Source organism: Gasterosteus aculeatus, chromosome 1 (assembly GCF_964276395.1).
Source record: "Gasterosteus aculeatus chromosome 1, fGasAcu3.hap1.1, whole genome shotgun sequence".
Lineage (NCBI taxonomy): Eukaryota > Metazoa > Chordata > Actinopteri > Perciformes > Gasterosteidae > Gasterosteus > Gasterosteus aculeatus.
Window position 1 is genome coordinate 6,897,776 of NC_135688.1, and position 15,329 is coordinate 6,913,104.

A 15,329-nucleotide genomic window follows, 5' to 3' on the forward strand; every position below is an offset into this window, starting at 1 on the left:
GCGTGACCACTGCATAAATCTGCATAATAATACAGCTGAATACAGTGACTGAAGTTTGATTTCACTTCAATTCTGTTTAGTTTGACGCAAACAATCGCCTGACAGCATTGTGGTTGTAAACTGGTAATATCCTTCTTAAGTGTCATCCTCTCGATCACTGCAGCAGTCAGTCAGACTGGTGCAGATCATCGATTGCTCAGCTCACAGTAGAGCACACACACATACTGTTCAATAATACATTTTAATAAATAATACATTTCGTCACTGGCGTTACATCAGTATTGAAATCTTAACATTTGTTATGATGTGGAAACACGTCAGAACACACAGTGAGCCTTCGTACCAACAACAAAGAGATGGTTTATTCGTTTATCTTTGAATTCTAAGGCGTCCACATTTTACACACCGAGGACACTCGCAGCTGATCGTCCCGACTGTGCATTCGTGCCTTTGTTCCAGTTTCTCTCATTTACAAAAAGCCTTTAGAGACTTTAACAACGGCTAGCTGCCATGTACACCTGCAGCACCCGGCTGTTAACCTCAAATCATATGCATTTGATCAATAACCAGCTATTATGCACAAGTGGATCATCTGAGTGGATTCAATCTAGAAGGTCCTTGGCCACAATCAGAGGTTTCATAGATGTAGAAGATAAGAAACAATTTGCGCAGAATGGGCGATTTGACCGGACTGAAGGTTGTTAAATCGTTCATGAAACATTCCTCTCCTCACAATAATATATCATCCTTTGTCAGAGTGGTCTCTAAACAGCTCTATGAGCACTGTGCAAAAGTGTTGTGTTGGAAGACCATCTGCTGTAAAGTGATCGGTTCAAACCGCTCAGCTGAGCCCTCAGCTTTGTAATGAACATGAGTTCATAGGACACATCCGGGCTGTTTAACACACTTCACTTATGTACTAATGGTAAATTATCCTTTAAAAAAACAACAACATATATCACAAGGTTTTTTGTAAACGTCAAAATGTTCTTCTTAAAGTAGTTAATTAGAAAATCCCGTTAACTTTAAGCTACCAGAGGATAAACATAATTGTGTGAGAAAACACGACCCTCTTCAATACAGTAATTTGGCCTAAGTCTAGTACATTTTATCCCACAAATAAAGAGTAGATATAATTCGAAGTGCATTTAAACGAATGTTATCGGAGGCTAAGCCTGTGAAGAGCAATACGACTCAATCAGATTTCAGCAACATTAAAGAGATCCTTGACACCGAGATCATCACCAGACTGTAAAACATGAGTCTGCCTCTCGGAGTAATGTGAAACAAACCTAAAATGGCATCAGCACGTCGACAGACACTTTTCCTTCATGTTGTGTAATTCCCGGCGCTATATTTTAGCACTATAACAGAGGATTCGTCTTTAGACGGACCACCGACATGTGTCCTCCTGCCCCTCACATCCACAGCATCCTGTCCAACCTCGGTGGCAGCCCTCCATGTGATATGTTTTTAGGATTCTCACCCCGGGAACTTTAGATGAAGAACTCATCGACCGGCTCCTGGTTGTTTGTGCGTGCTGACAGCGGCTCACCGGTAGTCCTGCTCTCCTCAAATGGCCCTCTGGAGGGACTTTGTCCTGCTGCCACAGTCCTGCTGTCCCAGCCCCTCCTGGCTGCATCTGTACATCCAGCAGGGCCCCATGTCCTGGAGGCCACGCGAGGGTTCGTGTGTGTCCCTGGCGGACGTTCAACCGGCTCCTCAGTCAGACCCTCAACAGCTGAATCCCCAGCAGACACGGGCCTCTCAGCGTGGCGATTGATCAGGAGGTCCACGGAGGAGGAGCCAGCTATAGTTTTGACCGCCGGGTCAGAGGCCAGCGAGACGGGGGCTCCTGTGTCGACGTTTGTTTCTGGCTCCTCCTCCTCTTCCAGAAGGAGATAGGAGAGAGAGCGGGTGATGGAGGGGCGCAGGGGAGAGTCGGGGTGGTTGGTAGCGGAGTGTGGCGCGGGGCTGCTGCGCTGTGATGAGTAGCAGGAGCTACCTGGAGGGGTGCTACAGCAGCTCCCCGACCCCTGGCTCTCCGCTCCATGGAGCTTCTCCAGGACCGAGTCGCTGCGCGGCCTGTGGCCTGTGGACCGCACAAACACACGTGGAGTAGAGTCACAGAAGTGGGCAGTTACAAACAGTTTGACTTTCACTTTGACGATAGGAAAAGGTTCCCCAATATACAGCATTTAAGACTTTTTAAAGCACATTCTAGGGGCCTTGATTTTTGCATAATCGATTGATAAACCTTTTCATACCCTGTAGGAACCCCGAAGTCACCTTGGACACTGAGAATAATGTTTCCCCCCTCGGTGTACTCACTGTGCTTGTGTGTTTGCCAGGGCAGGGGGGTTGTGAGGGGCGACAGGCTGTGGCCCTGCACCGAGCTCCTGAGCTGCAGTCCCTGAGGGGACACGCTGGGGCCGGTCACGGGGAAAGCACAGGTCAGAGGTCGTTGAGGCTGAGCCGGGGTTTTTACCTGTAGCACGGAAGGCCAGATGGGGTGGGGGGCGGGGGGGATTATGATTTACCCAGGACTACAGAGATTTAAGCAAGTTAAGTGACTGAGAGAATTAACAACACAAATCTTACATATGGCTCCTATCACAGCTGTACGTGGGCTCTGTGAAGGACAGCAGCCACGTGCCCCCCTTCATTTCATCATCACAGGAAGAATGACAAGGGTTTGTCCATTTCTAGTATTGAATTGGTTTATCTCATGATGTCTGATTTATTTATTCAGCATTCATGAAGTAACCAAATATTTAACACAGATTCTCCATCGTGTGAACAGTAGGAAGAACGTTGGCCTTTTGGCCAAATGTTTTTTTTAAAAATGTATTTATTTATACGGTTTGTGTGATAAAACAAAAAATGGGGTTAGCATCTCATGCAAATCACACAAAGTTAAAATCATGTTGTGCATCCAGCATAGTAACTAATGTTGTTTCCTTCTTCTTTTGTTTACCGTGAGATTATTGTAAATGGAAGAAAATATTCTCTTTAATTTATTCCAGGTGAAATAATCATCAGTTTGTCAAACTTTACATAAAACTAAAACTGAAATTCAACACAAACATTCCATTACTTCACAAACAGCTGCTGCTTTCCACTCAAAGTAAACGTCTTCCCTCAAGCAACCTGTCGTTCCTCATATGGTGTGCAAAATGTTCCGTTCTGCGAATTGCATTTTGGCAGAGATGCTTCTCTTTGGACTCTGTTGTGAGAGAATTATGAAGTAAACAAAGTGTAGTTATATTTCCCTTACCTGGAAGAGAATCTTGTTTCCATCTAGGTCTTCTGTCTGCCAGCGGGAGCTGCTTATGGGGGTGCACGGGTTGGGCAGCAGAGGGACTAGCTGGCCAATTTCTTCCACACTAAACTGCAGCACAGCGGAGCCGCACGGCTCCACTCGAGCTCCTGGTGACAGCTGTTTTAAAGCCAGCTGCAGGCTCAGCCCGGGCTCTGTGCGGAAAACAAATTATTACGTGTCATTTGGCTATTTCATTTCCTTCTTATCAGGACAAAAACAAGCTGTAGGAAATGTAAAGAAGACGCTCTTTGCGGATTTACCTGTGTGGAGAGTGAACCAGCAGAAGCCCGTCTTTTGCTCCTCTGCCTGTCGCTGCAGCACCGTCTCATAGAGCCGCACAGCGTCCTCGTAGTTGTCGTATCCACTGTACAGTGTCACACGCAGTATTTCCCCTCCGCAGTGGACTGGCCGAACCCCCCACACAGGCATGCCCGCACCCAAACTATAGAAATCTCGGCTGGGCAGGAGGTAGGGCCGCAGCATGGCATTGGTGGGAGAGCTGCTGGAGGTGATGTACACCCCCCCTGTTCTGTTGCCGCAGGTCTCAGTGTGGTGGTACTGCCATGGAGGATGCTGAAAGAAGTCTAGCACTTTGAGGATTCGCTCCTCTCCGTAGGCCTCGTGCAGGAAGAAGGTAATGGCCAGAGAAGGGTAGCCTGAAACATTGTTTTTTTAAAGTTATTCTCGTTTGAGCTAAAATAAAAAACAGATGCCCATTCTAGCGAGAGAAGCTTGTGGGATTGCCTGTTTATGTCATATACAGATTCAATTTAGTATTGAGTACAACGTTTGAGGGGGTTGTCTTTTTCTTACATATGGAAATAATTAAGTTACAGAAATAATGCAACAACTCAACGTGCCAAGAAGTTGTAGGGGCACAAAATAGCTTGGAATAAATTACATACGGGGGACCCGACTTGTACATCAAGATGCATAATAAATGCATACCACACAGTGAGGATATTTACCTGCAACAGAACACAGGCGTGTGTAACTTCGGAATGGGGAGGCCCTCTCTGACACATGGAAGATACGGAGAGTTGGGCACAGCCAGCGGAGGAGGCGGTCCAGCGTGTGCTGCAGCAGCAGTGAGTCTCCAGGGTTGGCCAGCAGATGTAAGTTCAGTAGCAGATGCTGCTGCTGCTGCTGCTGCTGCCTGACCCGACCGGTCATGCACTGAACTGGGGTAACACACATGCATAGAAGTGTACAAGGGCAGTTTAGACAACGGTAAGCTTGCAACGGCTAAAGACCTGATGTTTAAGCAGGAACCATAACAAACGTTTTGTAGTAAAAGCTTGTAATCCCATTTCACACATCGAGATTAGTGTCCCTGTGTTGGGGAGCGCTGCCTCAGCTACTCAAAAAACTGTTGTACAATGTCTTCTTAGGGAAATTAAGTAACAATACAACTGATCCATTTAGTTTAGTGCAAAAACAATTAGTGATGCACTGTGTTTGGATATCATTGTACTAAGCATGTGTCAACGCCTGTCGGATCACATTAGGAGACTATACTGTAGACTCCTTCTCCGAGAAAGGTAACAAATCTAGATCCATCTATTTCTGAGATGATAGAGGTGTTTGAATACATTCGCAGGTAGAGTATAAATAACAATCATAATTGATTATAGGAACAGTTGGATGTGATTTTGTTGAAGCTTGACTGATATTGATTGAAAATGTTGATCATTTTTCCTCTGCTGTATAAATATGTTGCTTGTTAATCGACTCACTTTAAAAAGTAAAATTATTTTATATACTGTATAATTATTAATTAAGGCAGGGAAATTAGGTGAATGCGTACTGTAATGGGAAAATGATATGTGACCCTTTTAAATGCTTCATTCGTATAACCAGTTTATTAGTTGCAAGTGCTTAGGTCACAAAGGCCCTGACATAAGAACTGATGTCTCCCACTTGGATTAGATGTTTCCAGCGTCATAGCTGTAGAGATTGAACAAAGTGTTTGTTATGTCTATGACCAGCTTTGTTTTAGCATGTTGGGAGAGCAAGGATACGGTCAAAGAGCTGACGTGTCTTACATGGATAAGATGTTCCCAGTATCCTGACTGTAGATACTCAACAAGATGGTTAACGGTTTCTGTTGACGCCACCGATATCTAAGTTTAGGTATAAGAACTGCCTCGATGTGTTGGGAGGAAAAAGGAGGTTCTTGACAGTCTACTGACCACGTAGCTGTTGTGACCCTTTTTCCCTTGCAAGGAAATAAACGGAGAAAAGACATACTTGACTCAGAGCCTTTGATTCTTACTTAACGATTGTCTGTGCAAAATCTTCCACCACAATTTGGTGTCAGAAGTGGGATCGTTTGAAGCTCCGTCGGGACTCCGAGGACGTCCGGGAAGGGACCCCTTCAGGATCCACCAAAACGTGATTCTGCCCTATACCTCATCACACTCAGAGAGAGGGGACCGGCGACCAAAAGAGACCTGATTGGCTTCAACACGATCCGATGAGGAAGATTTTCACACGAATCGGGTAAGAAGTTGATATTCTGATTTTCAAACGGGGCTTCCTGAATTATAACGGGTGATAACAGATTACAAAGACGGGTATTTAGTACTTTGGGATTTTTTTTTTTTTTTTAATTATTTTTTTTCTCTCTCTTCTTAGAAAATCCAAATTTCGGTTATTTGATTGGGCTTCTAATGATGATAACTTGTCTTTTTATCCGGTTATTTGAAAAATGTGTATAAAATTATAAGAGTAATTGTACAGTATTTCCGGTTCATCAGCATCCAACTTTTTACTGAGGAAGACAGGGAGCAATGTGCGCATTTACGATTGTATTCAGACTAACTATCTGAAAATCGCATAATTGTGACCCTTGACCAAGGGGGAAGACAGGGAGCAATTTGCGTATTACGATTGTATTCAGACTAACACTCTGAAAACGCATAATTGTGACCCTTGACCAAAGGGGAAGACAGGGGCAATTGACAATTGTGACCCTTGACCGAAGGGGAAGACAGGAGGGATTTTGGGAGTTCACTGAAATCGCAAAATCCCAGCCCTTGACCTAACAGGAAGACAGGAACAATATCGGGATTTTCGGACAGTAATCTGAAAACAGATATTTGCGCCCTTGACCTATATTTATTAACCAATAGTTCTGGTTGGGTTTTAACTTGTATTTTTCCTACGTAAAAGAAAATCAAGACTTATAGTGACGACTATATTTTAAGTAATAAAAAGTATACTTCACCACGCCTGAAAGATGGGTGGTGTACACGGTAAAGGTAAAAAGGAAATGGGTTCTCCGGAGGGACCCATTGTGGATCTGATGAGAAGGAAATATGGAGATCAATCTCTAGAGTTTTTGCCCGAGTGGTCAAAAGATTTTGGGTTCCCTGCAAATGGTTCTTTCAGTAGAATAAAACTGAACATGTTACGAACAGGCTTAGAGGGAAAAGAGAAGGGTATAAAATCTCAGAGGGTGATAAAAGGCAAAGACTTGGAGAACATTGAGAAACAAAGTAAATGGTTAAAATGGTGGGAGGATGAATGTGAATGTAGAGAAAGGAAACAAATGGCTAAAGAATTGACATGCGCAAAAACCACATTGGTTGAAAAACCAGATACAAATGTTATTGAACAAAATGACCGATGTGCTTCTTCTCCCTTGTATCCGAGTCTCACAGGGGCTGGCGGCCCTCTCCTCAACACATGCCCACCACCGTACCCTGCTTCATCTGCGAACCAGCAACCTCCGTCTGCAGGAGCACATATCAAAGTTCACTACACCCGGCAGAGGGAGGAAAAGGAAGCGGCAGTGAAAGCAGCACAGGAACGACTCCTTGGCGAAGAGGAGGAAAAGAGACAGGCTGCTCTCCCCACTCGATCTCGCTCTCCAGGAGCAACCGGAGGGGACACTTCTGCCATCAACAAACTGATTGCAGAGCAACCATCTACATCAGATGTTTTTTCCCCCTCCTTCGACCCAGAGGGAGTTTCCCCCGGATGCAAAATCTGTGCTCCAAACCCCAATGATTCAAGTACCAGGACACTCAGGTCCCATACTTGTTTTCCGGCCTTGGACTGATACGGACATTAGAGCTGCAATGGCTCATCTCCCGCCGATACAGCACTCGGGAAGACTGTTTGCTGAAGCATTCATGGACTTCTGTAAGCAATTCCTGCCCAACTTTGCTGAAATTCGACGTGTTCTAATGAGTCACGTGGGTCCGACTCACTACCAAAAGCTCAACCAGCTGGTTGCAGGAGACACCAGTGCGGCCGACGTTGAATGGAGTTCAAATCAAAATAAGCCGTACAGAGACGCACTCACGGCTTTGAACGACGGCATAAAGACATTGTTCCCTGACAAAGTGGATATGACTCCCATCAACAATACCAAGCAGGCAGCGGGTGAGTCCGTCCATGATTACTACCAGAGACTTCTCACAGTGTTTAATCTTAACAGTGGCATTCCACAACCCGCCGTGTTAGGAGACGCTCTGGGGACGTGGGAATCACACCTGAAGAATGCTTTCATGAATGGACTATTGCCCGACATAAAAATGAATGTGCAGCGCTCTGTGGCTGGAATGGAAGACTCGCGACTCGCGGATGTAAAGAAACATGCTGCGCATGCGCAATCCATGGACATAGAGAGAACTGACCACGAGGGGAAAAGGCGGTCACGTCAGATTGAACTCGCCCAACTGACTATGCTCCAAGCTGTCACTCAACTTGCCAGAAACGACCGCCCACGGGATCCCAACCAACGGGGCGGATTCAGGGGGCGTGGTCGGGACATGACGAGGGGACGCTCCTCCTGGAACCAGGAGGGATCACAGCTGTCTCCACCCAATGACTATGATACGTGTTTCCGCTGTGGCGAACAGGGACATTGGCACAGAAAATGTCCACAAAATGCACCTCGTAGAGGATGGGGGCGTGGACTGGCCAGACGAGGAAGGGGTGGCAACGCACAATCCGATTGACGTGAGGCGGAGGGGGAGGAGGCTGCATGTGAGGGGGAGACGGCAACCACGCTGAGGCCTCACATGATAAGGGAAGTAAAACACACACACACCGCAGCCTGCAATGAAGAAACGCTTTCTGCACTAACTCCCTGCACGCACACTCACACTCACACACACACACCAGAGCAACAACAAGCTCTCGTGGACATCACAGAGCAATTGAGAAAACAACAAAAGCTTTCACTTAAACACACATATGCAAAGTTTTCAGGAAAATCATTTGAAAATATGCCCACCACTATGGTGCAAATTCAAGGGAAACTTTTATTGTTTTTGGTTGATTCGGGGGCTACACATTCTGTAATACAACAAAAGTATTTTCCAGGTCAGAAACTTAGTGGAAAACAGGTTTTCTCACAAGGAGCTTCAGGGATGACTATTGTAGAGAGATTTACGGCACCTATGACCAGTACACACACTGACTCAACTGACCCTGAACCAGACATCACAGTAAAACATTCCTTTTTGCTGTCCTCTTGCTGTCCCATTAATCTAATGGGCAGAGACCTCATGTGTTCTTTCGGCATTAGCCTCATCTCCACTCCTACAGGGTTGCAAGTGGTGAGATGCAGAGCCATTGACCAGATGGCAAAGACAGTTATATGTGATCCAATGTTTGTGTACCAGTGGTGGCTTCCGGTTGACTCACAATCAGAACTGTCCCACCTGGCAGCATCACGCGTCCAGCCTGAGGCAGAGTGCCTGGATGCTTCATATCTCCACTGCACAGCTCATGTGTCACATGGGCCAGATAAGCAATATGATGCATTATTTCTACAGGATCTGAATGATCAAATTGCATGTATGACATTGTTTTGGTCCACACTTAAATGTGCTGTTTCCGTTTCTCTCACCCCCTCTCAGCAGCACCTCTTTAATGTGGACTCTTCTTTCCCACACATCTCCTTGTCTAAAGCAGCAACAGACCAATGGAGAGATTTGGGACCTTTTGTCGCAGCGTGCGAGGCATTGACAGATTGGGAGGCTACACCAGATCCACTTGTGATGTGCTCTCCGTCGACAGGCTTCTTTAAACAGCCATTCGCATTTTGCACACCTGCTCTCAGATCTGTTTATGTCATGGATGAAAATAACATATTTTCTGACACACACACTGATACATTTTTGACTAATGTCTCCTCTATTTCTCCTGCCCTCAGTTCTGTTCCAGACACCTTGTGGGCAGCGCATAAATATGACGTGGGACTCATCAAAAAATGTCAACCTGTGGTCATCACTCCTCGATCAGACTTCCGTCCCCACAAACATCAATACCCACTGCGCCAAGAGGCCATTGACGGTATAACACCGGTGTTCAACTCCCTCTTAAAGGCCGGAGTCATTGTTCCATGTCCTGACTCGCCGGTAAGAACACCTATTTTTCCAGTTAAAAAGATCAGAGATGCAGGCAAACCAACTGAGTGGCGCTTCGTGCAGGACCTAAAAGCAGTTAATGCAGCCGTCCACGCACGAGCCCCAAATGTTCCCAACCCTTACACCATTATGGCACAGGTTACACCTGATGCTCGATGGTTTTCCGTGATTGACCTCTCAAATGCTTTTTTCAGTGTCCCTGTGGACATTGACAGTCAGTTTTGGTTTGCGTTTAATTTCAATGGCAAGCCTTACACTTTCACACGCTTGTGTCAGGGCTACACAGAATCACCTACGATCTACAACGAGGCACTCAGGGAAAGTTTGGAGAGCCTCACTTTGTCTCCAGGAACAGCTCTTTTGCAGTATGTTGATGACTGTTTAATTGCAGCTCCAACACAAAAGCAGTGTGAACAGGACGCACTCAAATTGCTTCAACACTTAGCAGCGGAAGGACACAAGGCCAGCCTATCCAAACTACAGTTTGTTTCACAAAACGTTCATTTCCTAGGCCATAACATTTCCGGTGAAGGGAAGACACTATCACCAAAACGCATCGCCTCAATTGTAACACTTCCAAAACCAAAAACCAAGAAACAGATGATGTCATTTTTGGGAATGTGTTCCTACTGTAGGTCATTTATTCCAAATTACTCCCAACTCGAGCAACCTCTGTCCGCATTGATACAGGGAAAAAATCTCAGCGCGCATGATAAAATTCAGTGGCTCCCTGCAGCCTCTCAAGCTTTCACGGACATGAAATGCGCGTTACAAGTTCCTCCGACTTTGGGTCTTCCTGATCCTCACAAACCGTTCACACAAACCGTTGATGAACGTTCTGGATGTATGACATCAGTGCTCCTACAATCCCATGGCGATAAACTACGACCAGTAGCTTATTTCTCTGCAAAACTCGATCCGGTAGCAGCAGGCTTACCACAGTGCCTTCGAGCTGTGGCAGCTGCTGAAAAGGCTCTTACAGCCTCTCGTGACATTGTAGGCTATGCTACGCTAACATTATTGGTTCCACATTCGGTTTCACTGATTCTTCTCGAACAGAAGTCGTCTCATTTATCTGCAGCGCGTTACCTTCGATATCACACATGTCTCCTAGACATGCCGAATGTTACAGTAAAACGCTGCAATGTCCTCAATCCTGCATCTCTTCTCCCCACTCCGGAGGATGGAGAGGAGCATAATTGTTTGGCTGAGCTGGAAGCTCAGTGCACACCTCGACCAGACCTCGCAGATACACCTCTGCTCAACAGTGACATGGTAATGTATGTTGACGGATCTGCTACACGGGATCCCCTGACTGGTTCTAATCTTGTGGGTTTCTCTGTTGTTTCAGACTCAGCTGTTCTGTGTTCCGGCCCTCTTCCATGTCACCTCTCAGCCCAAGCAGCAGAATTAATCGCACTAACAGAAGCTTGTAAACTAGCTAAGGATAAAACGACAACCATTCACACTGATTCCAGATACGCTTTTGGCGTGGTTCATGATTTCGGCGCGCTCTGGAGACACAGAAATTTTCTCAAATCGGATGGCAAACCAGTGTTACACCACACTCTGATAGCAGAACTATTGGATGCCATTTTGTTGCCCACAGCTATTGCCGTTTGTAAATGTGCAGCGCACACATCCGGCACAGGCGACATCGCAAAGGGGAATGAGCGAGCAGACTTAGCTGCAAAAGCGGCTGCTAGACGTCCTCTTCCCAAACCATCACGCCCAGTTCCTGCCATGTGTTCTCTTCCCTCCTCTCTTGCAGCCGTGCAGTCCCTCTCTACTTCAGATGAGAGACGTTTTTGGTCCTCCTCAGGCTCCAAATTCATAGACGGCATCTGGTATGGTCCAAATGGTAATCCATGCTTACCTAAACATTTCTTCCCTCACTATGCGAAATTGACTCATGGGTTAGACCATGTGTCAAAAGGGGGAATGTTAAGTATCATTGATGCAACATGGTTCACAAAAGGTTTTGCAGCTTACGCACAAAGGTTCTGCCAAGCGTGCATAACATGTGCAACTCACAATGTAGGTCGTTCAGTACAGGTGTCACATCATGCAGCACATCCACCGCCTGCAAGACCGTTTGAACATGTAATGATGGATTTTGTGGAACTCTCCCCATCGGAAGGTAAGAAACACTGTCTTGTAATGGTAGACATGTGGTCCAAATGGGTTGAGGTGTTTCCCTCCAGTAAGCAGACTGCCTCCACAGTGGCTAAAGCCTTGATTTCAGAGATCATTCCCCGCTGGGGAATCCCAAGCAAAATTTCTAGCGACAATGGTTCACATTTTGTCAACCAAGCGATCACAGAATTAAGTGCATACCTGGGTATTGACTTAAAAACACACTGCGCATACCACCCATCTAGTGGGGGAGCGGTAGAGAGAGAAAATGGAACATTGAAAACAAAACTGGCCAAATGTTGCACAGACACAGGTCTACCGTGGACAAAAGCACTGCCCTTGGTTCTGATGTACATGCGGATGAGGAAACGAACACGCAGCAACCTAAGCCCATTTGAAATCCTTTTCGCAGTTCCTCCCCATATAGGTGTGGAAGCCCCAGGAACACCACTCCCTTCCACCACAATGTGCGAGAATGACATGTTAACCTATTGCATTCGACTGTCTTCCACTTTGTCTGATGTAAGAAAACAGGTTGTAGCTGCACTTCCAAGAGAAGCAACGGGTCCACTACACCGACTGCAACCAGGTGACTTCGTGGTGGTGAAGGACTTCAGGAGGAAAAGTTGGAAAGCTAAACGGTGGCAAGGTCCATTCCAGATTCTCCTGGTCACCCAAACAGCGGTCAAGGTAGCTGAAAGAGCAACTTGGGTCCACGCATCCCATTGCAAGAAGGTTCCAGATCCAGTACCAGCACTGGGCTCAGGCGACCCTACCTCCACAAAAAGTGTCAATCAACCGACACCACCGATCCAGTGACCACGGACGGGCAGTTGACCGACAGACACACAGTGCATTGTGATCTGTGTTGACTGTCTACAACGCGGATGCCTCACAAGAAAGAGGGTTGGCAGACTCCACATCCCAACGTGTACCTGCGGACCAACACAAGAAGAAGAACACGGCCAGGACCCCTCCACATAGACACAGTAGTCGTTTGTGTCACTACGGTTTTTTAGATTTTGTAATCAGCTATCTAAAGAGTGGTTCTCTCTTATCATGGAATGACTCTGACAATAACCCCAACAGTGACTCGGACTCCCTTGACGAGCTGAACACTTACGACCTCGACACGTACGCATAGTGACATAGTGACACACTGTCTGTGTGCATTCCTGGTGTTCTAAATGTTTTTGGTTTCACAGTAGCTTGCTAAAACAATGAGAAATAACATTCTCACAAAAACAGCTTTTACTCCTGCATTTATTAGTATGTAACGTAGATATGATTAATATAATGACCTTTCCACAATATTCTATATCTGTATTGTGTGAAAGGGGATCAAGTTCTGGTATTGTGATTTAAACATGTTCTCATTTCTTTTTTATTTCAATACTGTACACATGACATCTGGGGTGTAACGCTCAAATCCTGTGAGAAGGTTTCCAGTCTTTATCTTCTCCTAACAGATTTCTTCCTATTTTCCCATTTCGGAGGGTTTTTTTAGGGAGTTTTTGTTCTGTGGCAGGAAGAGTTTTGTGAGCGATGTCCAGATGTTCATGTTTTGTGATATTTGATGTGGTAGATATCAGATGGTAAATTTTTAGAGTAGTCATTCTAAATTGATTGCATAGTTTGTGATTATTATGTAATCAAAAGAGTGGAATGTAATGGGAAAATGATATGTGACCCTTTTAAATGCTTCATTCGTATAACCAGTTTATTAGTTGCAAGTGCTTAGGTCACAAAGGCCCTGACATAAGAACTGATGTCTCCCACTTGGATTAGATGTTTCCAGCGTCATAGCTGTAGAGATTGAACAAAGTGTTTGTTATGTCTATGACCAGCTTTGTTTTAGCATGTTGGGAGAGCAAGGATACGGTCAAAGAGCTGACGTGTCTTACATGGATAAGATGTTCCCAGTATCCTGACTGTAGATACTCAACAAGATGGTTAACGGTTTCTGTTGACGCCACCGATATCTAAGTTTAGGTATAAGAACTGCCTCGATGTGTTGGGAGGAAAAAGGAGGTTCTTGACAGTCTACTGACCACGTAGCTGTTGTGACCCTTTTTCCCTTGCAAGGAAATAAACGGAGAAAAGACATACTTGACTCAGAGCCTTTGATTCTTACTTAACGATTGTCTGTGCAAAATCTTCCACCACAGTACTTACTGCCTGACGACATCCTGCTGCTGTCAGATCTGAATAAGAAGATAAAAAGTACAGTAATTCACTCAGATACTGTTTTCATGTTTACATTGGCAGGGGGAAAGGCACAAATCCGTCCCCATCTTGCGGCGGTTGGCTTGGGAACGAGCCCCTTCGGTTACCATGACAACACGTTGCATGTTGTTAGCTAACATTAGGGTAATAAAACCAATTTAGAAAGATATATAGAAGAAAAATATATTTCTGGGGACATCAGTTATAAAACCCTATAGTACATTTCCAAGAGGTTAAAGTCACAATTTAGTTCGTGTGTTGAAATGATGCCCCCCCCCCCCCTCCCCCCTCACGATTCCCTGTCAGGACTTCCATTAAAACTCGGACTTGGCTAGCTAACCATTAGCATCGTTAGCTAGCGCCGAAAGCAACGGTTGACTCACTCGGCAGTTTCAGCTCCGGAGTCCGCGTTTTCATAGTCGGGTTCCTTTAATAGCGCCGCTCTTCTGGACATCGTCCAAAAGCTGCACTTTCTTTAACATTTGATCCAGCCATCTACTCAGAAAGTGTGAGCGATGTTTGCAGAAGTGCAGTCTGACGGGGGAGAAGCATCCCGTTTGATTTCTTTCCACAGTCCGCTCCAGCAACAAAAAAAAAGAAAAAGAAAAAAGAGGGACTCTCTTGCTGGGACGCTGACGTCACTGGGCAACCATACACACTTATGTTAGAATAAAAGGCAACACATGTTTTGAGGGAGAAAACGAAAACTGGAGATGCCCCCCCGCCGGTTCGAATGAACGCAAGCAGGGCGAAAGGGACAAGTAAATGTGTGCTGCTGTCGGTCTAAAGCCGCCGATAAGAACATATGGAGCAGATGGCACGCGACCAACGACACGAGCAGAGACAAAGGGGACAGTCCAGACGGGCTGGACGGATTTAAACGCGCAGCCTCCAAACCCTAAAAACTAAAGACATTGTTAGTTAATACCTCATTAAGAGCATTAAAGTCGCTTTAGGGGCACGCAGACCTGTGAAAGCTTCACGCATTTGAGCACAAACGACGATCGTGGTCCCAACAAAATGCATGCGACCTTATTATGTGCACTCAGTGTTCTATATCAAAAAAATCATCACAACACATGGAGTATGAACTAATTCTGTATAAGTATAAATGCTGATCAAGACCAGCTAGTCAGATACTTTGGTTGAATGGAGCTGAAATGGCCATAATAAAAAAATAAAGTTTCATTGATGTATTACACATTTTATCATCAGTGTGGATTTGACTTTAAGGTCATTTTATAGACTGTAGTTTGCAG

General features: G+C 45.5%; 1 protein-coding gene and 2 long non-coding RNA genes across 4 annotated transcripts; 2 read left to right on the top strand and 1 right to left on the bottom strand.

Moving 5' to 3' along the window:
• Nucleotides 1–222: 222 nt before the first annotated feature.
• fam124b (family with sequence similarity 124B) lies at nucleotides 223–15,069 on the bottom strand. Its single transcript, XM_040194834.2, has 7 exons — nucleotides 14,454–15,069; nucleotides 14,020–14,048; nucleotides 4,291–4,503; nucleotides 3,583–3,978; nucleotides 3,278–3,474; nucleotides 2,332–2,488; nucleotides 223–2,092 (listed from the first exon to the last, which is right to left on the bottom strand). Exons 1-7 carry the CDS (start codon nucleotides 14,522–14,524, stop codon nucleotides 1,497–1,499), a joined length of 1,659 nt encoding a protein of 552 aa, XP_040050768.1. The 5' UTR covers nucleotides 14,525–15,069; the 3' UTR covers nucleotides 223–1,496.
• On the top strand, nucleotides 5,636–7,068 carry LOC144402242 (uncharacterized). Its single transcript, XR_013464183.1, has 2 exons — nucleotides 5,636–5,824; nucleotides 6,980–7,068. It is a non-coding gene; the product is annotated as an uncharacterized LOC144402242 (long non-coding RNA).
• On the top strand, nucleotides 8,291–13,950 carry LOC144402226 (uncharacterized). Of its 2 annotated transcripts, none has more exons than XR_013464166.1 (3): nucleotides 8,291–10,983; nucleotides 11,060–12,271; nucleotides 12,372–13,950. It is a non-coding gene; the product is annotated as an uncharacterized LOC144402226 (long non-coding RNA). The 2 variants fall into 2 exon arrangements; XR_013464172.1 differs by having other exon boundaries at nucleotides 11,060–11,848.
• Nucleotides 15,070–15,329: the final 260 nt, after the last annotated feature.